A 23,746-nucleotide genomic window follows, 5' to 3' on the forward strand; every position below is an offset into this window, starting at 1 on the left:
ACTTACACTCTTTTTCTACCGACTCCCCTGAGTCAGCTTCACCATGCAGAGGCCACAGAGCGGCCCAGAAGCATGATTCGCCAACCTCCTTTCCGCAGGAGCTGCTTGATTAAGCTCTCCAGTCGAAATGGGATCTGGCCGGGGCCTGATGAACGTAGTTGGTGAGGTCAGCCCCAGGTCACACTGACCAGGAGCTTCCCCAGAAGGCGTATGGTGGAGTCCCCTCCCCGCCAGGCTCACCCTGGGAACTAGTCTGGAAATGGCCCCTCACCTGTGGGCCTTGATACCTGGGACTTTGGCACCTGGAAACCCCTGAAGGGGCAGGAGGCAGGTGAGTGGGTGACAAAAAAATGCAGGAACACAGGCCAGTGCATTCCTGGGCTCAAGGCCAGGCTTGTTTCAGCTTCCCCAAAACACAGGAGTCAGCCAGCAGGCCTCGCGGGAGAGGGGGGAAGGCTGTAGCTGGTGGGGGTTGCAGTGTGCCGGGGGCTACCCAGGCTGTCCAAGCTGGCCTGGGGTGGGCTTCTCTGGCAGGAGAAGGAATGTTCAGAGTGCTGGTGAGGACTCTGTGACCAGGCCAGGCAGAACAGCTGTTACCTACCACCAGCTGGCTGCAGGGCCTCGGACGAGCCACTCCTTTCTCTGAAAGGTGAATTCACAGGGGCCCCCTCAGGGGAAATCCAGGCAGATCTGTCGCCGGCGGATTGAACTCTGCCAAGTGCCACTGTGGCACATCCTTGCAGCCCACTGGCCGGGAGACGCGACCTCAGCTGCACGAGCAGAGGGCTACCTCACCCAGGTTGCCGGCTTGGGCCTCGGGGGCCTTGGGGAGACAAGAGTGTGGCCTCACTTCATCAGGGCAAGGATGCAGCTGGACATCTCATCCCTAGGCTGGGCCTCCCCTCAGGCTTCCCAGCTCGTGCTCTTAACACAGACTAATCTGCCATCTAGACTACCTGCCTCTCCCCCTTCCGATCCTCCAGGACTCTTCTCAAACCTACTTCCTCTGTGATGCCCTCTGGGGCCACCAAAGGGCTTCTCTGGGCTCGAGCTACAGTTGCATTTTATGTGTCTGTCCTGTGTACTATGTTTTCTTTCCTTTTTTTTTTTTTTAAGATTTTATTTATTTATTTGACAGAGAGAGACACAGCAAGAGAGGGAACACAAGCAGAGGGAGTGTGAGAGGGAGAAGCAGGCTTCCCGCAGAGCAGGGAGCCTGACATGGGGCTCGATCCCAGGACACTGAGATCATGACCTGAGCCAAAGGCAGACACTTAACCGACTGAGCCACCCAGACGCCCCTTTACTATGTTTTCTAGTACAAGATTAATGCATGCAAAATTAATGCCTGGTTTTTATAACAATTTGAGCATCATGGATTCCACAAGGAATTTGTGGTCTCCCTTCCTTGTACCCCAGCGCCAGTCTGCTGGAGAAATGAAGACAGAATCATTCCATCAGCATTAAATTTGTCCATGTTAGTTACTTGGCAATTAATCATGTCGCCCTGTGCCATCTCTTGTACTTTTATTCTGATTGGTTTTTCTAGTAGTTGCTGTCTAGCTTCATTTCTTCTCCCCGTGCACATTGGAAACCCTCTGGACAAGATCCGTGTCTGCCATGCTTTCTGTTCGGAACCACATCTACAGCAGTGTGCCCATCTTTCCCGTTCCAGGGAAGGCAGGGGGTGTCCAGGGCTTCTCCGGCGTGGCTGGTCTGCTCTAGTGCTACCTCCAGTTTTCCGAGCCAGCCTGCAGGAAAGGAAAGGAGCACAGAGAATGCTCAGGCCCCTGTCCTGGCCTCAGCCACTTACTTGTGTGACCTTGAGAGCGCTTGGGTTCAAATTCCAGCATGTGACGTGTTAGCTTTGCCTCCCCAGGCAAGTTCGCTCCTCTCCCTGGGCCTCGTTTTCTTTCCCTGCGAAATGGGGTGATAGTCTGACCTCGGGGTGCTGGTGGGGTGCTGAGAAGAGCTCAGCCAGGGCTGGGCCTGCGGTAGGCATCAGTAATGGTAATGGTCTTAACATTATTTTCGTTCCTCTGCAAAAGAAGGTGCCTCATTTATCGGCCCCCCACCACTTCCCCCCACAGGGTGGGGCTCCTGAGGCCTGTGACTGCCTGAACCGAGTCTGTGGTTTTATCTAGAGCAAGGGCTGGTCTTGCCCTGATGTGGAGTCCCACATGCTCCTGGCCAGACGGTGCTGCTGCAGCACAGGGACTGCAGAATTCCCAGGAAGCCCCATGCCCGCAGCCCGCCCAGCTGCTGGGGATTTTGTTTCCTCCCAGAGAGTGGTGTGGAAGAGGGTGTTCCAGTGAAAACTCCCAGAGGAAGAAGTGGGCCGATCAGATGGTAGGCTGTCTTTCCTCTTTGGGACTTTGGGGAAGTGACTGAGGAAGTTTTTGGAACTCAGGGGCTCTGGAAGGAAGTACCCCAGGCAATTGGGAGCCCTGTTGTCTGGCCCTGGGCTGCCAAATTATTTTCATACCCTGGGGGCCCTGGAAGTGCCACCATATTCAAAACGTGACCCCCGCCTCAGTCAGTCCTGGGAGCTGTGCTGTTGATGGCGCCTAGCCTGCTCCCATGGAACCTTCTCCTGGGATGTAAATGCAAGCGGGGAGGTCTCCAAGGAGACCAAGGTTTTCCTCACGAGAAAACTGTATGTGGCTGATTTCACTTTGAATCAAAGCCTCCTCCTCAGTCTGATGTGATGGGTATCTTTCTCTGTGGAGCTCCCAGAACATTCCATCATTCATTCCTTCGTTCCACAATTATGTATGGTACACTGGCTATGTGCCAGACATCATTAGGTGCTGGGATGGCGTGAGGAATAAGACAACCTTTCCTTGTGGAGCTTATATTCCAGCAGGGGAGACAGACAGTGAACAAATAAACGAGCAAATAAGTAAGACGGTTGCAGAGTTAGGGCTTTGAAACGAGTCAAGTAGGATGCCGGGCTGGGAAGGGAGGAGGCCACAGCGGCCACGGCGGCCACGGCAGTCTGGGAGGGATGGGCTTTCAGAGCAGGAACACTGGAGCAGAAACCTGAATTAGTTGTGAGAGAACAGAGCACGTGGATGTGGGGGGAGGTTTACACCCAGCAGGAGGACGGTGAACACAGTGGCAGGAGCACGGGAGCAAGGGGGAGGGGCAGGACACAGACAGGAGCTGGAGGCCCACATCGAGGGCGGTGTTTCTCAACCCTTTTTCATTATTGCCCCCTCCCTAAAATTCTTTTCCGTTTTACTTTATTTTTTTAATTCAGTTTATTTAAAGAAATAAAAACAGCTCACCATTTTTCTCACCCCCTACCCACCAACTCTGGCAACCGCTAATCTTTTTTTACTATAGCTTTGTGAGCTTGGTTTTTGTTATATATATTTTTTTAAATTCCACATATAAGAGAGATTATACAGTATTTGTCTTTCTCTGTCTAACTTCCTTCACTTAGCACAATACCTTCGAGGTTCATTCATGTTGTTACAAATGGCAAGATTACTTTCCTTTTTAGGGACAAGTAATATTCCTCTGTGTGTGTGTGTACACCACATTTTCTTTATCCATTCCTCCGTCAGTGGGCACTTAGGTTGGTTCAATAGCTTGGCTGTTGTAAATACTGCTGCAGTGAATATGGGGGTCCAGATATGTTTTTGAGTTCGTGTTTTTGTTTTCTTTGGGTAAATACCCAGAAGTGGAATTACAGGATCATAGGGTAGTTCTATTTTTAATTTTTTGAGGCACCTCCGTACCACTTTCCATAGTGGCTGTGCAATTTACATTCCCGCCAACATTACACAAGCGTTTCTTTTTCTCTACATTGTCGCCAACGTTTGTTCCTTGTCTTTTTTGATACGAGCCTTTCTAACAGGTGTGAGGTGATATTTCACTGTGGTTTTGGTTTGCATTTCCTGATGACTAATGATACAGAGCATCTTTGCATGTACCTGTTGGCTGTCTATATGTCTTCCTTGGAAAAATGTCTGTTCAGATCATCTGCCCATCTTTTAATTAGATTTTTTTCTTTGCTGTTGAGTTGTATGAGTTCTTTATATATTTTGGATACTAGCCCCTTATCAGACGTATGCTTTATAAATACTTTCTCCCACTCGGTAGGTTGTCTTTGCATTTTGTTGATGGTTTCCTTTGCTGTGCAGAAGCTTTTTAGCTTGATGTAGTCCCACTTGTTTATTTTTGCTTCTGTTGCTTTTGCTTTTGGTGTCAAATTCAAAAAGTCATCAGCAAGACCAGTGTCAGGGAGCTCACCACCTATGTTTTCTTCTAGGAGTTTTATGGCTTGAGGTGTGATGTTCAAGTCTTTAATCCAGTTTGAGTTCATTTTTGTGCACGGCATGAGATGGTGGTCCAGTTTCATTTTGAGTGTGGCTGTCCAGTTTTCCCAGCGCTGCTTATAGAAGAGACTGTGCTTTCCCTGGCATATATTCTTGGCTCCTGTGTCATAAATTAATTAGCAATATATGCATGAGTTTATTTCTTTCTATCCTATTCCATTAATCTCTGTGTCTGTTTTTATGACAATACCATAACGTCTTAATTACTGTAGCTTTGCAATATAGCTTGAAGTCAGGGAGTGTGACGCCTCCAGCTTTGTTCTTTCTTAAGATTGCTATGCCTGGGGGCACCCAGGTGGCTCAGTTGGTTAAGCCTGACTCCGGCTCAGGTCGTGATTGCAGGGTCCTGGGATCATTACCGCGCTCCCCCACGTCGAGCCCCACATTGGGCTCCATGTTCAGCAGAGTCTGCTTGTCCCTCTGCCCCTCCCTCAGCTCGTGCTCTTTCTCTCTCTCAATAAATAAATAAAATGTCTCTAAAAAAAACCACAAAGATTGCCATGGCTATATTCAGGGTCTTTTATGGTTCCACACAAATTTTAGCATTGTTTGTGCTTTTTTTTAAGATTTTATTTATTTATTTATTTATTTATTTGAGAGCGAGAGCACGGGCAGGGGGAGGGACAGAGGCAGAGGGAGAAGCAGGCTCCCCACTGAGCAGACAATGATGTGGGACTTGATCCCAGGACCCTGAGATCATGAGCTGAGCCGAAGGCAGATGCTTAATCAGCTGAGCCCCCCAGGCGCCCCTGTTTGTTCTATTTCTGTAAAAAATGCCATCAGAATTTGCTAAGGATTGCAGTGAATCTGTACATTGCTTCAGGTTGTATGGACATTTTAACAGTATTACCTCTTCCAATCTCTGAGCACAGAATATCTTTCCATTTATGTGTCTTCTCCAGTTTCTTTCACTAATATCTTGTAGTTTTCAATATACAGGTCTTTCACCTACTTGGTTAAATTTATTCCTGGGTATTTTATTCTTTCTGATGTAATTGTAAATGGGATTGTTTTCTTCATTTCTCTTTTTGATAGTTCATTATTAGTGTATAGAAATATGACAGAGTTTTGTGTATTGATTTTGTATCTTACAACTTTAATGGATTTGTTTATTAGTTCTGACAGGTTTTTGGTGGAGTTTTTAGGGTTTTCTGTATATAATATCATGTTCTCTGCAAATAGTGACAGTTTTACTTCTTTTCCAGTTTGGATGCCCTTTATTTCTTTTTCTTAACTAATTGCTCTATGACTCTCGGTGCTATATTGAATAAAAGTGGCAAGAATGTGGGCATCCTAGTCTTTTTCTGATCTTAGAGGAAAAACTTTCACCACTGAGTATGATGTTAGCTGTGGGCTGGCTTCTCATCTATGGCCTTTACTATGTTAAGATACATTCCCTTTATACACACTTTGTTGAGAGTTTTTATCATCAGTGGATGTTGAATTTTGTCAGATGCCTTTTCTGCATCTATTGAGCTGATCATATGATTTTTTTTTTTTAAAGATTTTATTTATCCGACAGTGAGAGACACAGCGAGAGAGGGAACACAAGCACGGGGAGTGGGAGAGGGAGAAGCAGGCTTCCCGCGGAGCGGGGAGCCCGATGTGGGGCTCGATCCCAGGACCCCGGGATCATGACCTGAGCCGAAGGCAGACGCTTAACGACTGAGCCACCCAGGCGCCCCTGATCATATGATTTTCATCCTCCGTTTTGTTAATGTGGTACATTGTGGTTGGCTCCATAGCTCAGGGGTTAGAGCACTGGTCTTGTTAATGTGGTACATTGTGGTTGGCTCCATAGCTCAGGGGTTAGAGCACTGGTCTTGTTAATGTGGTACATTACATCGACTGACTTGTGAACATTGAGCCATCCCTGCATCCCTGGAATAAATCCCACTTGATCATGGTGTATGATCCTTTTAATGGTTCCTTGAATTCTGTGTGCTAATATTTTGTTGAGGATTTTTGCATCTGTGTTCATCAGAGATATTGGCCTATAATTTTCTTTTCTTGTGGCATCTTTGGTTTTGGTATTGGGGTAATGCTGGCCTTGTAAAATAAGTTTGGAAGAATTCCCTCCTCTTCTGTCTTTTGGAAGAGTTTGAAAAAGATGGGTATTAACTCTTTGTTGAATGTTTGATAGAACGCTCCGGTGAAGCTGTGTGGTCCTAGACTTTTATTTGTTGAGAGGTTTTTGATGACCAGTTCAATCTCCTTACTAGCAATTGGTCTGTTCAGATTTTCTATTTCGTCATGATTTAGTCTTGGTAGGCTGTATATTTCTGGGAGTTTATCCGTTTCTTCTGTGTTGTCCAAGAAGAATACAAAAGATAATGCTATATATCTGTTAATGTGCTATATGTACACACGAAAGGGAAAATGTTTCTGCTCCCTAAGAGCTAATTCTCTCCCCCTTTGGGGGCAATATTATCCCTGTTGAGAATGCATGATATAGGGCCTTATGGGTAATTTTAAGGAATTTGTATATTCCAGGGCACATTAGTTTCTTTTTTTTTAGATTTATTTATTTATTTTAGTGGGGGAGGGGCAGAGGGAGAAGGGGAGAGAGTCCCTAGCAGACTCTGCACGGAGCATGGAGCCTGATATGGGGCTTGATCCCATGACCCTGAGAACATGACCTGAGCCGAAACCAAGTCAGACGCCCAACCAACTGCGCCACCCAGATGCCCCTCCAGAGTGCATTTGAACTCCAAGTAGTTCAAGACACTAGCTCTATAAACTGCACACCCAGGGTTCCCCCAGTGCCTGCCAGGCCACAGGCGTCCTATGGGAGAAGACGAAGGAGAGGTGGTGGGAGGACATGCTGGGCATTGCCCAGCGGGCTCCATGAACCAGAGAGAAGCAGGGGGAGCATGGAGGAGCTTGAGCTCCCAGAGCTCCTGCCCCAGCTGGCGTCCATGTGGGAATACAGGGGGTGTGAACGCCAGGTCCTGATGACCAGCAGCCACCAAACCGTAGGAACTCAATAAACCTTTGTGGGAAAACAAGTGGACGTGAGATCCAGGGTGTGGGGCTCAGAGGAAGTTTGAACTGATCAGGAGCAGCTTCTCAGCTAAGGAGAGAGGGGGCGGGTGCTTGAAGGACGCATTCAAGCGATCATGCGGGGATTCTCTTGGGGCAAGATGGATGCCTGGAACTCCTTCTAACGAGCACAGCCAGGCCGTTCCCTGTTCCCCGTTCCCCCCGGAGCCTTTTTTGGGCCTCTTATCTCAGTGGCCTTGGGCAGTGGGGGAGGGAGATGCCAGACCATGGGCCAGAGCACACAGAGCACACTCCCCCGACTCTGGTGGCCCTGGCATTTCAGGGTCATGGCCAGAGCCGCATGTGGACGGTGAGATGCTGCTTCCAGGCTCGGGCAAGCAACGATGATTCTTGTGCTTTCCCTTCTAAGAGCCTAGCTGCTAGGAGCCATTGTCAGAGAAACAAGGCTTCTGGGCGGGGGTTGGAAACTCCCCCTTTGCTTTCCCTGCATCACTGCTTCCTGAGTCTGAGGAGCAGGGAGAAATCCAGCTCTCCCCATTTCTGCCCTCCCCTCTGGGAGGCCTCCTCTCATGCTCTGGACGGGCATGGGGGGACACACAGGTGTTTCCAGGCCTCAGCAGCATTGCAGCCTGTGGTCCCCAGGACTGTGTGTGCTCTCCACACCCCCTTGTCACTCACGCCCCTGGACCTCTGTCTCCCTCGGGGTTCTCCTGTCTCTGCATCTCCCTTCAGACTAGCCCAGGCTGGTCCCAGGCCCTCTTTAGGGCTGTCACCCTGACTTCAGCAAGATGGGGGTAGATGCTCTCTGCCCAGAGAAAACCCTGATGCTGGTTATGGTAAGAATTGGAGGGAGGGCAGGCGGGCTCTTGGGACAAGGGCTGGGAGAGCCGAAGTGACCTCATGCCCTTTGCACCATGAGTCACACCAAATGGGTATTTTTTCTCCAGACAGCATGCCCTTCTATGCTTCTTGTGTTTCCCCAAACTCTCCAACTCCCTCCAAACCCGGGGCCCTTTCCCTGCATTTCTAACTGGTGAATAACTTCATACCTTTAAAAGAACTGGCTTGGGGTGCCCGGCTGGCTCAGTCCGTGGAGCACGTTAACACCCGATCTGGGTATTGTGAGTTTGAGCCCCACATTGGGCGTAGAGACTACTAAAAATAAATTTAAAAATTAAAAAATAAATGAAAGAACTGGCTCAGAACTAGAGCCCCCCCCGACCCCACACTGTGCCACCGAAGGGTGTGACTTTTCTCTGGGTTCCACAGCCATTTGCATTAACCAAAGCATTTTCGTGTCTCCGGGTCATTTCTTTGCTTGACTGTGTTCACCATTATTAGACTATGAGCTCCCTGGAGGCAGAGAACGAGCAGGTCTTTTTCATGTCTATAAAACTCCTAGCCCAGCCCAGTGCCTGGCACTTGGTAGGTGCTCCATGCTGGGGCCCTCGTGAAAGAGCATCTCAGGAGAGGTTCCATGGGAAAGATGGCCTCTGGGAAAGGCCTTGAAGGCTGTAGGGTTTCGACAGTGTCCCATACAGGAAGGGCCAGGGTGAGCTTTTCCTTTATGTGTTTGCTTGTGTGGTGTCTGTGACCTCACGATAGAAAGGAAGCTCTGTGGGGACAGGGACATTGTCTTTTGTGTCCCCAAAGCTTGTGCAGTACCTAGCACAGAGTAAGCGTCTGGTATCTATTTAGTGGATGAATGGATAAGGTTCTGCCAGAAAAGTCTTTGTGGAGAAGGTGGGGCTTAGGGGGTGGTCTTTGAAGGAAGCAAAGGAAGGAATTTCTGGGTCCAGGAGAAGTGAATTTGAAATGAGGAAAAGTGGCTGGAGCAGGGACGAAGGAGGTTGCCCGGGAGGGAGCAGGGTAGACAGAATTGAGGGGGTCAGGGACACAGGCGTGATCTGGAGCAGGGCCCCGAGACAAAGGCTCAGGCACAGGAGCCCCGGCACATAGTAGGCCCTCCATGGCCTGAACAGGCACGTAGTAGGTCCTTTGTGACCTGACCAGCAGGAAGTGGTCGCCTTTACTGGGCATAGGCAGGACTGCACCTACAGGAGTGTGGCCCTCAGCGGGTGGCACCTGAACCAGCACACCAAGGATAGGGAGAAGGGGATGACCGAAGTCTCCCAGGTGTCCTGATGTAAGGATGGAGATGCTGGCTGCTGAGTTAGGAAGAGAAATGGCAATAGCACTCTGAATCAGCTGTAAGTCTGATGAACAAGGCTGACCCCCTAGAGGAAGAAGGGCAAAGTAAACTAGTGCATGAGGCCTTGGAGGCTTCCATTCAGCTCCAATCTATCACAAGAGAGGTCGTCTGGGATCTGAGAACCAAGACAGGCCTCTGTCCTGCACACCAGGCAAGGATGTTTGGGCCACGCATTGGCCAGCAGGGAAAGCAGGGCCGTCTAGCTGGGTGGCCCGTGCTGCCAACCAAGGGACACGTCTGCAAACCTGACTGGCAGACAGGGAGAAACACGGTATGCTCTTCTTATTTGCACTCAGCCAAAATTAGGAAGCACCTCAGTTTGCCAGGCTCTGTCCAGGGACAGTCACACACCTGCTGTGGCTAAGGCCTTGCGGCTATCCCGAAGCTGCCTTGCTGCTTCCTTTTCCTTCGAGGGCATGTCTGTGTGTAAGGAGGGGTATGTTCCAGGAGGACCAACAGAGAATCTTGGATCAGAAGCAGAAACTCCCCCTGTGAGGAGGACCCACTCACCCCCGGGCCTCCCCATCCTCCCGCAGGGGAGGAGTCGTTCTTGCCGAGCATCTCCTAGTTGGCCTTGGATGGACTCTTAGAGGGCCGCCCACAGCAGGCCAGGCTGCCTGTCATCCACAGTGGATGCCCATCCACCTAAAAAATCCTAGGTTTTTTTTTTTTTTTTTTTTACAGCTGAGCACACCGAGGCTCCCAGAAGGACTCCCCCAGAGCCACGCACTGAGCAAATGGGGGCAGGTTGCAAACTGCTATCTCCTGTCATTCCAGAAAACTCCACGGCCAGCGTGAGCGAGGCAGAAAGGAAGGCCCAAGTATACTACCGTGCATGTATGAACGAAACCAGGATCGAGGAGCTCAAGGCCAAGCCCCTGATGGAGCTGATTGAGAAGGTGAGTTCCTGGAGCCAGCTTTCCTGACTCTTTTCTGGCCTGTGCCACCTGCCTGCCCCCCTCTCAGGAACCGCTGGGGCCGGGCCACCTCACACCCCCAGCCGCCTCACCCAGCTGGACTGTAGAACCTGTCCGGGCTGAGTGTGTCTGAGTGCATGTGTGTGCGCGCTCATGTGCCACACGTCTCTGCAGGTGGGAATCTCTGTATTTGTGGGCGGTATGTGTCAGCATTGTTGTGGATGTCTGTCATGTGTGTGTGTGTGTGTGTGTGTGTGTGTGTGTGTGTGTGTGTGTGTGTGTGTGTGTGTCTGTGCATCTGTGTGTGGGATAAAGGCCATATTTACAGAGAAAATGTTTCTCTACCTTGCTGCTTCCTTTTCCTTCGAGGGCATGTCTGTGTGTAAGGAGGGGTATGTTCCAGGAGGACCAACAGAGAATCTTGGATCAGAAGCAGAAACCCCCCCCCCCCCGTGAGGAGGACCCACTTACCTCCAGGCCTCCCCATCCTCCTGCAGGGGAGGAGTCGTTCTTGCCGAGCATCTCCTAGTCGGCCTTGGATGGACTCTTGGGGGGCCGCCCACAGCAGGCCAGGCTGCCTGTCATCCAGAGAGGGTGGCTGTGGATGTGTTCTGGCCGTCCCATGCTCCCTCAACACCCCGCCTTGTAGCTTGGCTCTGGGAAGCCATCGCAGCAGGATCGGGAGCTGTGGGCACTGGGGATTAGACAGTCCTCCCGTCTGGCACAGGCTCCACCTGCCAGTGTGTGCCAAGCCAAGGAGACTGAGGAGATTATAGAAATCCCAGCTCTGGGGCGCTGGCTGCTCAGTCAGTAGAGCCTGCGACTCTTGATCTCGGGGTTATGAGTTTGAGCCCCATGTTGGGCGTGGAGCCTACTTGAAAAATAAATCCCAGCTCTGAGAGAAACTAGCGACCACTGTTTATCAACCTTTTATTTTTTTCATTTTTTAAAAAAAGACTTTATTTATTTGACAGAGAGAGTGAGCATATAAGCAGGGGGAGCGGCAGGCAGAGGGAGAAGGCGAAACAGGCTCCCCATTAAGCAAGGAGCCCGCTTCGGGACTCAGTCCCAGGACCCTGGGATCATGACCTGAGCCGAAGGCAGACGCTTCACTGACTGAGCCACCCAGGCGCCCTTTTATCAATGTTTTTAAAAAAATACGGTGCTCCCATAAGCACAGTTGATTTATGCTTTAATAGAAATCATACCACGTGATTCAGTATGGGACCAGTGAACAGGGTACGGGAAAAGTCTCCTTCTCATCCCCATCCCCGAGAGCCGCTGCTATGTGGATTCCTTGGCTTGCTTGTTCAGGATCGGTCTCGCTCCAGGCAGCGTCTCCTGTGTGCCGGTCAGAAACTCTGATGAAGACCTTCCCTTTCATTTGCTCTTGAGGCTCAGAGAGGTCAGATGACCGCTCCAGGGTCGCAGAGCCAGTCAGCGGCAGGAGCAGAATTCACGCTGGGGTCTCCCTGCCACCTCACAGTTCCCTCGCCCTCCCCACAGCTAGGGGGCTGGAACATCACCGGGCCCTGGGACAAAGACAACTTCCAGGACACTCTGCAGGTGGTCACCTCTCACTACCGCACCTCGCCCTTCTTCTCTGTCTATGTCAGTGCCGACTCCAAGAATTCCAACAGCAACGTGATCCAGGTGAGCCGGCCTAGAACCCTAGGAAGAGGAATGGGCATATTTTGAGTTTCCCCTCATGACCTGTTTTGAGTTTTGCAAGTGCCAGAGTAGGGGCAGACTTGCCCTGGGTGACAGGCTCCTAGTTTCTGAGCCTTGGTTATTTCTGGAGTCTCTGAACCATGAGATTTTTATAGGCGAGAAGTCATGAAACAGCAGGCCGCTATTTTCAGGGGTGGGACGGGGGCGGGGAGGGGGGGGCGGTCACCACGGCACAGGTGCATCTCCGGGATTCTGATTGGTCACTGTGGGCCCCAAGAGTGATGTCAACTCCTAGACACAACTAAAGCCACCTCCTGGTCCCCCAACCTCAGCCCCTGGCCTTTTTGGCTCTGCTTGGAATGGCTCTGAGTCCGTCTTTTCCGGCCAGAGCCTGCCCTACTTTGTGTCGGCACACCCAGGGAAGCCCCCGACTGCCCACCCTCAGATGCAGAAGCCAGGAGCCCAGACTGGGCTGAGGTTCCCACCCGGCTCTGTGACTCCCTCGTCACGTGACCTCGGACAAGTGCTTCCACCTCTCTGAGCCACAATTTCCTTACCAATCAAAGGAACTGTAGTAATACCAGGGTGTGGCCACAAGGCTCTGCTAGTTGCTAGTCAGGAGTCAACCCTCCCCTACCTGCCGGACCCTCAGCACATCCTCTCCTGGCAATCTCTCCTTGAATCCTCTCTCCAGCTCTGAGGGTGAGATTCTAGTTCCCCAATTTTCCAGAGAAAGAACCGGAAGATCAGAAACCTTCAGTAACTTGACTAAGGCCATGCCGGGTGTGAGTAGCTCTTAACCACTGCACCGTCTTGGGAAGTATTTCGTTAAGTGGAGGTGCGGTGCCCCGCCCAGGGGCCTCCGCAACCAGCTTCTGCTCCTGCTGGGGCCCAGCCTGGTCCCGCGTTGCCATGTACCGGCTGTCCCTGCAGTGGACCGTGTACATGTGTGACAGGAGCGCCCCCTCACTCCTGTCTTCCTCTCTCCAGGTGGACCAGTCTGGCCTGGGCTTACCCTCAAGGGACTATTACCTGAACAAAACTGAAAATGAGAAGGTGAGTGTGATTCAGAGGGAGTGGCTCCCAGCCCACACCCCACGACGTTCTACCCTGTTGATGTCCCCTCAGTGCCCACACCTGTGTGGGTCTTCAAAGCTGGAGTTGCACGGAGGTGTCACTTACCTGGTGGGTGCTGGGCAGTCCCTGGCAGGGGAGGGGAGCCTCCCCTTGGCTGGCTGCTTCACATTCAGGTGTCGTGAGCACAAGAGGCAGGGATAGGTGTCAGAGCAAGGCAACAGTAATGGCCACTGTCATTTGTGGGTGGCAGGTGTGCTTATATACTCACCTCTGGCCCTCCTGGTAGCCCTTCAGGTACAGAACATCTCTGAACCTCTTTCACCTCATCTGCCACGTGGGTGTTATTTTTACCTTGCCTTTTACAGAAGAGAGAGAGCAAGGCTCAGAGATGCTAAGTGACCCACTCAAGGTCCCACAGTGGTGAGGCTGAGATTCTCATTGAGACCCGCTGACTCTGAAACCCATGCCTCTCACGATGTCCCGGGGAAACCTCTCCTGAGGTTCATCATCTCTCCCTGCATCATCTGCCCACTGCTGGGGGGGTAGTGGTGACTGAGACGGGCGCGGTCCCCGCCCCACGGGGCTTGGAGTCTAGCAGGGGAGGCGGACGTTAATTAGCTAACCAGCCAGTAAGAGGCATAGTGACAAATTGTGATAGCTCAAGGGTGAGCGGAGAAAGTTGAACACGGGAACCTAATTCGGATCTGGGGACACCTTAGAGAAGCGCAGCTCAGAAAAAAGGTGTTCTAAGAACTGAAAGATGGTCTGTTGGTGACTTTCACGGGCCGAGCATCTGAGAGGGGGTGTGGGCCGGGACCGCAGGGACCCACCTGCCGGGGACGTGTGGGCTTTGTCCTGAGTGCCGTGGGCAGCCAGTGAGGCGGTGCAGAGCCAGAACCATCCCTGCGGTGGGTTGGCGGTGGCTTCCTGCGCTGGGCTGGCCCCGCCGCGCCCGCCAGCCTTGTCCAGTAGGCCGTGGGTGGCAGCACTGACATATAGCGGGTGCCGGGCCCCCAGGTGCTGACAGGATACCTGAACTACATGGTCCAGCTGGGCAAGCTGCTTGGTGGAGGGGACGAAGACACCATCCGGCCCCAGATGCAACAGATCCTGGACTTTGAGACGGCACTGGCCAATATCACCATCCCCCAAGAGAAGCGCCGAGACGAGGAGCTCATCTACCACAAAGTGACTGCTGCGGAACTGCAGGTAACATGGAGCCCGGGACAGGCCCAGGGCTTCAGGGCATAGGGCACTGGGCTGGGGTTTTTGTACCCACTTCATCAGATCCTCAGAACAGCCCTATGAAGCAGGGATGGTTGTTAGCCCAGTTTGCAGATGGGAGAACTGAGGCTCAGAGAGATTCAGTTACCTGCTAGAGGCCACACAGCTTTTCCGTAACAGCATGTACCTGGGGAGGCTCTATCAGGATGATAATCGCTCACGCTGATTGGGCATTTCTGGTCTCAAGCCCCAGCCCCAGTCACATTGAGCCTGGTGCACAGCAAACAATAGCTGTGAGGGGTGGGTTCTGTAGTCCCTTCTTCCTTTTTCAAAACAAGAGGTTGAGTGACATGTTCAAGGCCCTGAGGCTCCCTGAGTATCAGGGGAGCTGGACATTGGACTCAGGCATGGCTCGTGGGATCTCTGCTCTTGACCATGGCCCGTGGCAACCTCCTGGAGGTATAATGGGGTTGCTCCCTGTCGCTGGGTGTAACCCAGCGGTGAAGCCAGCGGCCCCTCTGCCAAAGCCAAAGGCTTCCCCCTGGTGGCTCCTCGGGACTTGCAGGTGGTGAGTTGAGGTGATTGCCTGCCAGCTCCATCTTTCCAGCTCACCGTGTGTCGGTGTCTGGTCTTAGCCCAGGTCCCCGGGGTCACAGAGGAATCAGCAGAATGGCCTTGGCCAGTCTTCCTGTTCCCTGCCATTGCCTAGGAATGCCTGGGGAGGCCTGCTCCCCTGCTGGGGAGGATGATAGGCCTCTTGTGCCCCACTTTGTGTTGGGGTTCCGCCAACACGTCTCCTCCCTCCTGCTCTTCCTTGACCGGCCAGGTCCTGCCCATCCATTTGAGTTGGCTCATTTCTTCCCCTTTCAGGAGGAACACCTATGTCCCTACACTTTTTCTCCCTCCACCCCTCCCCCTGACAAGTGTATACGGGGACACCCTCGGGCCTCGCTCTGGAGGTGCTTCCAGGCTAGGGAGGCACACCAACGAGGAGACAGTCCCAGACTCACTGCCGAATGCTTTGGGAAAAGGAGGGCCGTAGGATGGGGGGTGGGACGGAGCCAAGGAAGGGGAGTCTGATGAGTGGGTGAGCGGTCACCAGGCCGGCGGGCTGTCCCGGGTGGGACAGCAGCCCAGGCAGAGCTGGGGCTGAGGGCAGGAGGGCCGCTTGTGGGTGTCCGCTGCCCCTGAGGTCCCCAGAGAAGTTGGCCTCGGGGGGAGCGGTGCTGTGTGGTGGTTACGGAGATCAGCCGACCGTTGGCTGCCATCTGGCACTGTTTTTCTGCCCTGAGGCCCAGCGGTTGGAGGAGATGCTGTTTGTGTGATGCAGTTTGGTTCGCTCCAGCCGCCTGCTTCTCAACCCAGGAAGGGCCCCCGCGGCTGCCCAGGCCTCCCCCCCCCCCCCACCGCCCAGTGGCCATGGTTCCGGTTGACTACCCCAAGAGTGGCAGAGAAGTCACGGTAGCCCTGAGCACCCCCGCCCCGGCGTGGCTTCCGGCTTCGACCCCTTGGCACCCTGTCACATGGCTTTTCTCTTTTCCCCCTCCCCTGCTGCAGAGCTGCCGGGGTGGGGAAGACATTAGCGGAGGGACGAGCCCTGGGCTTGGGGTCAGAAGACTGCTCTGGCCCAGCCCCACAATGAGCTGTGTGACCCTGGGCAAGTCACACAACCCCCCCCTCTTCGCACCTCGACTTCCTTCCTTGTAAGATGGGGCTTCGCTCGCTCCTTTATACCTGCTGTGTTCCAGAATGCAGGGACAGATGAGGGGCAGCCCCTGTCCCCATAAGGGGCAGTGGTTCTTTACTCTGGCCACAGGGTTCTTTGAGAACAAGTTGAAAACTGTGGAGTGTCTCCCAGAGGAACTGGGCATATGTAGATATAAAAAAATTATGTCTAACATCTAAAGATTAAGTCCTGGATCCCTGAAGCCTATCCTCCAAAAGAATCTCTACCTGGGATTTCATTTTGTAAACTGACACGCACACTTCAAATGTATTATAGTAATCATTATTAGTATTATTCCTTTGTTGGTGGTGATGCCAGCCCACATCTCCAGCACTTAACCAATTTGATTCCTTCCAACCTTGGACAGAGACTATCTTGCTGTTCCCTGGTATCTGGAAATTTGGTTCTCTTCCTATACCCCAGGTGACTCTAGGAAAGGTGCACCAGCCTTCACAGTATGGCTAGCCCCACCAGAATACAGAGTGGTTCAAGGCTAGCCCTCAGCAGAGTCTGAATTCAGAGCCCTGAATCAAACATCCTTCTGTTGCTTCTCTGGAGGGGCCTGAGGACCTTCTCGTTCCTCTCCAGGACCTTCCACATCAGAAGTTGTTTGGGAATGAGCCCTATTCTCTGCTCTAAATTCTCCAGCTGAGATAAAGTCTGATAGCATCTTTCTTTTCTCTTATTTGCAAGCCTACTCGAGCTGGTTGGTTGGTGACCAGCAGTACCCTTTGGCTGCAGCGCTGGAAAATAGAGCCGACTGGTGTGCCCCAAAGGATTTGAGTCACAAGTAGAACGTCCTGGTCAGTTAAAACAGCCATCGCCATGGAGACAGATGGAGGCACACATGTCTAAGTTAGGCGTTCACTAAAGCAAGATTGAAAATGTGAACATTCTGGTATTCAACATGCACCTTATCTGGGGTTGTGGGAGTTTACCTGCACAGAACACCTGTTCTCCCTAAAGAAACAGGCTGTGTTAAGTACATAGGGATTTATCACCCCCCTGATGGCTGTGCCCTGATTAGAGTGTTCCAGTCACCTGCAGCTTGTAAAGCTCTCGTTAAATGCATCAACAATGACATTCTGTAAACTTAGTGAATCTCCCAGGCGCCTTTGCCAGCAGGTCATGCAAGCAGGTGTCTCTCAGTGCCGAGCCCCATTTGACTATCTCACCTGGACACCACCACCCCCATTTTGCAGCCCCGGAAACGTAATGGAGAAGCCCCAGAGGTTGACCTGCCTGAGGGGCTCCTGCCAGGAAGAGAGAGCAAATGGACAGGCTAGGGTAGGGAGAGAGGCAGCTCAGGCTGAATGAGCAGGCCATCCCCACGAGGTCCAGAGCAGCCGACCGTGGGGGGTGGGGGTGGGAGAATTATCGTCCCCGTCTCAGGGACAGGCTCCAGAATGACTTGAGCTCCCAGAACTGGGTCACGGTGGGGACTCTGATCCAAGTCTTCTCACTCCGAGACTCACTTGGGTCATCTTACTGCCGGGCAGGCCGGGATGTGCTGGAGCCCACTGGGCTCTGCTCTGCCCAACCGCGTGAGTAGTTTGCGGTGGGTCACGGTGTGAACACAAACACCTCCCCCCCGGCCCGACCAAGAGCCAGTATGTCACTGCCTGTGGGAGCTGCCCTCCTCTGTCGTCTGAGGTCCTTGCTCCCCAGCAGCTGAGCTGCCCTTTGAAACCGGAGAGATGGGTGAGCCTGGCTATTAGACACGCCCAGTCACTGGTTAACTATGTGACCTCAGGAAGGGTCACCTTAGCTCATCAGTATCTGGTAAGTGGAGGGTTTTATGACTGCTCTCCCTGAGGACATCATAGGGATTTACCAGCAGGTTATAGATTCATCTGATGTTATGGTTTGATTTTACGTTATTGATCGATCTTACCATCTGAAAGCCGTGTGTAATGTGTCTCTCACTGCCTTTGTCTTCCGTTTTGCCCTTTCTCAAGGGAACAGAGAACAGAATTTGGAATCGTTCACCCCAGACCCACTGTTGGGAGACCTTGAGAATGATGGTAATAGCTAATATTGATTGAGGATTGAGCGGTTGTTACGTACCAGATACCATTCTAAGTGACTGATGCAGATAAGCACTTTTGCTGTATCACACAGTGTGTGTAGTTCAGAAAACACTGCATTCTGGAGAATCACAGGACAAGAAATTTACTAAAAATAACAAGACATATGGGGAAAGCAGGACTTAGAGTTCCGGTCGCCTGCAGTTTATGAAGCTCGCATTAATTGTATAAACGCTTACAATTAGATTCAAAAGTCGGGCAACTTTAAGGACATGATGCTCAGTGAAATAAGCCACTCACAAAAAGACAAACACTGTATGGTTCCATTTATATGAGGTAGCTAGAGCCGTCAAATTCACAGAGACTAAAAGGAGAATAATGCTTCCTTGGGGCTCAGGGGAGGGAGCTGGAGGGATTATTGTTTAATAGGTGTAAGTTTCCATTTTGCAAGATGAAATCTGGAGACAGATGGTGGTGGTGGTTGCACAAGAGCGTGAACGTACTTAAGGACTGGACTGGGCACTTAAAAATGGTTAAGAGGGTACACTGTATGTTTGTGTGTCTTACCACAATTAAACCCAAAAGTTGTGCAAGTTTGTAATCAAAGCAATAATTGGAACCTGGAGATAGAGCTCAGCGTGAGTGGAGCCTGCCCGGTGGGAAGGGGAAAGTCTGGCTGCAGACACAGAGACTCTGCAGACAGATGAGCCCTGGGCAGTGGGGCCGCCATTAGGTGGGCCAAGAGCAAGCTAGCTGTTCCAAGCTGCGCGGTACCCCAAGCCCGCCAGTGCCTCTTTTGGGGGGGGGGGCGAGCTCCGTTGGCAGGCACTCATTTTAAATTATCTTAAAATAGAGCTGACCAGGGACATCTGGGTGGCTCAGTCAGTTAAGCATCCAACTCTTGATTTCGGCTCAGGTCATGATCTGAGGGTCAGGAGATCGAGCCCTGCATCGGGCTTCACGCTCAGTGCTGAGTCTGCTTAGGATTCTCTCTCTCCCTCTCTCTCTTTCTCTGCCCCTCCCCCCATAAATAAATAAATAAAATCTTATTTTAAAAAATGGAGTTGACCAGCTTCCTGTGCATCAGCTGAGTTGAGGGCTTTTCCTTTCTTGCTGAAGGTTGTCCTTCTGAGCTTGCTTTTTCAGATCCCATGCCTGAGAAAAATCACCTGTGGACCAAAGCGTTGACACTTTATACTGCTGTCGTTCTTGAATTTAGCAGTCATATAGACTAAATCACGTAGAAGCTAATTGGTATTACAGAAGCACATGCTGAGTAGAACAGACAGCATTAACCCATTTAATCCTTACACCGAGCCTCCGAGGTGAGTTCTATTACAATGAGGCAACCACTTTTCAGATGAGACCCCGAGGCACAGAGAGGTTCATCCACTTACTCAAGGTTGCACAGCTGGTAAGTAAGAGAGCCGCATTATGAACCCAGGCAGTGTGGCTCCAGATGCTCCACAGTTTTCCATTATAGGCCTGTCTGGGGCTCAGTTTCTTCATCCCTAAAGTGGGGATAATGGTACCTACCACCTAGGCCTGTCCTGAGGTCCAACTGAGAGAAGACGTGGGAGTCCTTTGCCATGGCGTCTGGCACAGGAGGGCTTGATGAACGGGCAGCTACTGCTGCCGTCCCCATGTCCGCTGTGTTCCGTCCCAGCTCCATTGCAAGTTGAAGTTGGTGTTTGGCTCCTTAGAGTTCTGTCTCCAGCATCTCTGACGGAAGCCAGGCAGCCTGAGTGTGGTATCTGCCCAGTGCCCGGTGCCCTGTCGGTGCCAAGCTCTTTGGAGGCATGATGGCGCCTTCTAGGGAAGAGCGCCCCGGAGGCAGCTCAGCTGCAGTCACCCTGTCTCTTCCCTTCCAGGCCTTGGCGCCCACCATCAGCTGGCTGCCCTTTCTCAACACCATCTTCTACCCTGTGGAGATCAATGAGTCCGAGCCCATTGTTGTCTACGACAAGGAGTACCTGGGGCAGGTGTCCACCCTCATCAACAACACGGACAAATGGTAAGGGACGGCCAGCGGCCTGGCACCCCGCCTCTCACAGCCAGCCCTTGGGGTCCCACACCGCCCTGCTCTTCTCGGGGCCAGACGGGCAGGGGCAGTGGGGGACAGACTGACTCCGGGGAGTGGGCCCTGGGGAGAGGCAGCCCGTTCAGATCCCAGCCTCTCCGCCCACCAGCTCTGTAGCCTTGGGCAAGTTTCTCGCCCTTTCTCGGGTTCAGGCTCCCGTCATAAACTGGGGATGGAAATAGCACCTACCCTGTGAGGATGTGAGAACCGAGTGAGGGAATGACACGGAATGGGCCTCGTTGTTCGCTGATATTTGTGGGTAGTGTTTATGATTTTTTAAATAATTTTAAAGATTTGTTGTGGAGGTTTTTGAAAACTACAGACAAAATAGAAAAAAATGAGTATTACCCAGACACTACTGTTGATTCTATGGGGTGTGTATGTGTGTGTTTGTAAAGAAGGGAAAGTGTGTATGTGTGAGAGAGAGAGGGAGGGAGGGAGGTGAGTTTTCTAATACGTAGGTCGTTTTCGTCTGCATCCTTGTGATCACATGGGTAATCTGCTTTTCCCTTGACCTTCATCAAAAGCATTTTCCCCATGTTATCCCGCACTCCCTGGACCTCATTCCGCGTGGCTCTGCATCCTTCCATCAAGTATAGCTGTGATTATTGACTCACTCCTATCCCTACTGTCACACATTTCGGTTGGTTCCAGTTCGAGCCTAGATGTTCACTGTCTAAGGTGATTTCCTTGCAAAGGTGACAATAGCCACGGATGAGGCTCTGGCCCCTGAGGGGAGGGGGCAGTGAGCTCACTTTCCTGCCCCTCCTGTTCTGAGGCCCCCTCCCCCATCTCTGGCCTTCTGGCTGGGACACCAGCCCAGTAGCACACCCCATCCAGGGGGAGTCTCCATGCTGCCTCACGGCTCCCAGACAGAAACAAAAGGCAGCTATGTGCCAAACACAAGTCACTGCACTAGGCACCGAGGGGTGTTCAGAGAGGACCCTAGGCTCTGCCTTGAAGAGCTGACATTCTATGTGCTTGGTAAGCAGTAACCTGTCAAACTGGGGCAGGTGAGGCGAGGGAAGAGCCTGCGATCCAAAGGCCAGGTTTGAGCGCCCCCTAAAGGTCAGTGTGGGTAGTGCTGTGATGCTCCCCGCTCTGGGCCCTTCTGAGCTGTCTGATCTCCTCTTGCCCCAGCCTGCTGAACAACTACATGATCTGGAACCTGGTACGGAAGACAAGTTCCTTCCTTGATCAGCGCTTTCAGGATGCCGACGAGAAGTTCATGGAAGTCATGTATGGGACCAAGAAGGTGAGCCTGTTCCAGTGCATTCCCTTTCACCTGCTGAGCACCTACTGTGTGCCAGGCCCTGGGTTGGAGGCTCTTGCAACCTCGGTGTCCCCCAGAGCCGTGGAACTTGTGAGGGAGGTAGAGGGTAGGCAGAGAATGGAGAGGGCCTCTGAAGGGGTCCACTCGGATGTCCCTGGGCACAAGGGCTAGATCTAAGCTAGTTGGAGGTGGACAGAAGCTTCCAGAAGGAAATGATTACACTGGGTCTTAGGGGGTAAAGAGGAGTCTTAGAGGGGCACCTGGCTGGCTCAGTTGGAAGAGCATGCGTCTTGGAGTCATGAGTTTGAACCCCAAGTTGGGTGTAGAGATTACTTAAATTTAAAAAAAAAGAGGAATCTTAGAGATATAGCTTCTTTACAGCAAAAGGTGCCTTCTGTTCTCTCTCTTCCAACCCCTTCTCAGTGATGTTGATAATAAACACTTTCCTCTAACTCATGTGATCTTCATATCCCCGTGAGCTGGATGTGATCATCACCCCTGTTTTATGCAGGGGACCCCCAGTCATACTGCTCCTTCCCCATAAACACAAAACCCTTGGTGTAGCCCCTGGTTTGTGGTAAGACTGCACAAGTGCTGCTGGCTGTTACCCTCTTAGGCTGGCCAGGTGGTCTCCACTCTCCTTCAGAGGCCCCCAACATGACCCCTGGCAGTCCATTCTTCCAGAGGTCCCAGGGCTCCAGGACCCTCACTCCCTCCCTCAGGACCCTGCCCCAGATAGGAAGCTCCCTGGCCACTTCACTCTTTCTCCAAGGAGGTGACTGTCCCCCTCTCATTCGTGCAGCCAACAGACAGGACAGGAGTCCCATGTGGGAACACGGAGACAATTGAGGTGGGGTCTGTGCCCCAAGGGCCCACATCCCCTGCAAGAGGTCCTCATATGTGCTGATGGGACACAGGAAGTCAGGGCCCCAGGGAGGTGCCCCAGCTGCAGAGCAGTAGAGGCAGGGGTGCCAAGCCCACCCAGTGCACCCTGCCCCACCCAGGATGGCAGCTAGCCAGACCCCAGGGGACAGGCAGAGCTGGCTCTAGCTTGACCCTGCCCCTGTGGCCCTTCCCGGAGTCCAGTGGCGGGGACAGAGCCAGATAAGGACTGGCAGAGAATGACAGGACGTGGGCTCCTGCCTCCAGTCCTGGGGTCCATCCTGCGAAGAGTTCCCCTTTTCTGTCCCATCCCCATGTACACCCACCTGTGGCAGGAAGGGGACTGAGGGAGAGTGTGGCTGGGAATAAGAGCGGCTTCTGAGGGCACCACGGGGCCTCAGCCACAAGAGCCACCTGCCTTCCTGCTCCACCTGCACCCACTGTGGGCCGGGCCCAGGTGAGCCCTGGGTCACAGACGTGACAAGGCACGAACTCTGTCCTCTGGAGCATGTGGCCTCCCAGGGGACTTTGTACAGGAAGAGTGAGCAGGACCCGGGATGGTAGTTACAGAGATACTGCTGTGTGTGGAGTGTGCACCTGCCTTGTTGCTTACCCACCCGGATGCAGAGGGGCAAACAGGCTCTGGGCAGTGAAGGGCTTCCCAGGTCACCTAGCAAGGAGGCAGCCAAGCTCAAATTCAAACCCAGCTCTGGATGACCATGACTACTCGGCACTTTCAGCCACTCACTAATGATGATGATGATAATAAAAGGTATTATTATTAGATGTTTGCCTTTTATAGGCATTATGTCACCAAGTTTCCATACCAGCTCTATGTTAGGATCTATTATCATCAGCCCGTTTTATGGATGAAGACACCGAGGCTCTGTGAAGGGAAGGGCCTTGTTCAAATTCACACAGCTCTTAAGTGGGGAGTGTGGTTTCAATCCCAGCACGTCTGGTTCCACAGCCCCACCCCACCCCCGGGAGCCCTACCCGACTCAGCCTCTGCAGGAGCGAGAAGTTAACGTTGAGCTTCCTGGTGGTTGCAGGGGGTGGGGGGCGGGGGCAGGGAGGCAGGCATAGGGAGTTGTTTAATAGGTATGGAGGTTCATACTTGCAAGATGAAAATTTCTAGAGATTGGTTGCACAGCAGTGTGAATATGCCTACCACCACTGACCTGTACATTTCAAACAGTTAGAATGGTAAATCTTACATATATTTTCCTATGATAGATAGATAGATAGATGATTAGATAGATAGATAGGGCAAGCGAGCAAGCAAGCGAGCTTCCCCGGGCCAAGCTC

The 23,746-nt window shown here is 52.2% G+C and overlaps 1 protein-coding gene across 4 annotated transcripts in view; it reads left to right on the plus strand.

The window, feature by feature from the left end:
- The window catches only part of ECE1 (endothelin converting enzyme 1), a 59,062-nt gene that overhangs the window by 16,903 nt on the left and 18,413 nt on the right, over positions 1 to 23,746 (plus strand). For all 4 annotated transcript variants that reach the window (XR_003607228.2, XM_028090767.1, XM_028090763.2 and 1 more), the window contains 6 exons: positions 10,339 to 10,460; positions 11,985 to 12,131; positions 13,140 to 13,205; positions 14,244 to 14,435; positions 20,075 to 20,217; positions 21,424 to 21,538. Coding sequence is in view for 3 of the 4 variants with exons in the window: in XM_028090767.1 (XP_027946568.1) it covers positions 10,339 to 10,460; positions 11,985 to 12,131; positions 13,140 to 13,205; positions 14,244 to 14,435; positions 20,075 to 20,217; positions 21,424 to 21,538 (785 nt within the window). In the remaining variant the exon portion in view is untranslated. The remainder of the gene's footprint in view (positions 1 to 10,338; positions 10,461 to 11,984; positions 12,132 to 13,139; positions 13,206 to 14,243; positions 14,436 to 20,074; positions 20,218 to 21,423; positions 21,539 to 23,746) is intronic.

Source organism: Eumetopias jubatus, unplaced genomic scaffold (assembly GCF_037043125.1).
Source record: "Eumetopias jubatus isolate StellerSeaLion01/CBP00866 unplaced genomic scaffold, mEumJub1_p1.0 scaffold_4, whole genome shotgun sequence".
NCBI lineage: Eukaryota > Metazoa > Chordata > Mammalia > Carnivora > Otariidae > Eumetopias > Eumetopias jubatus.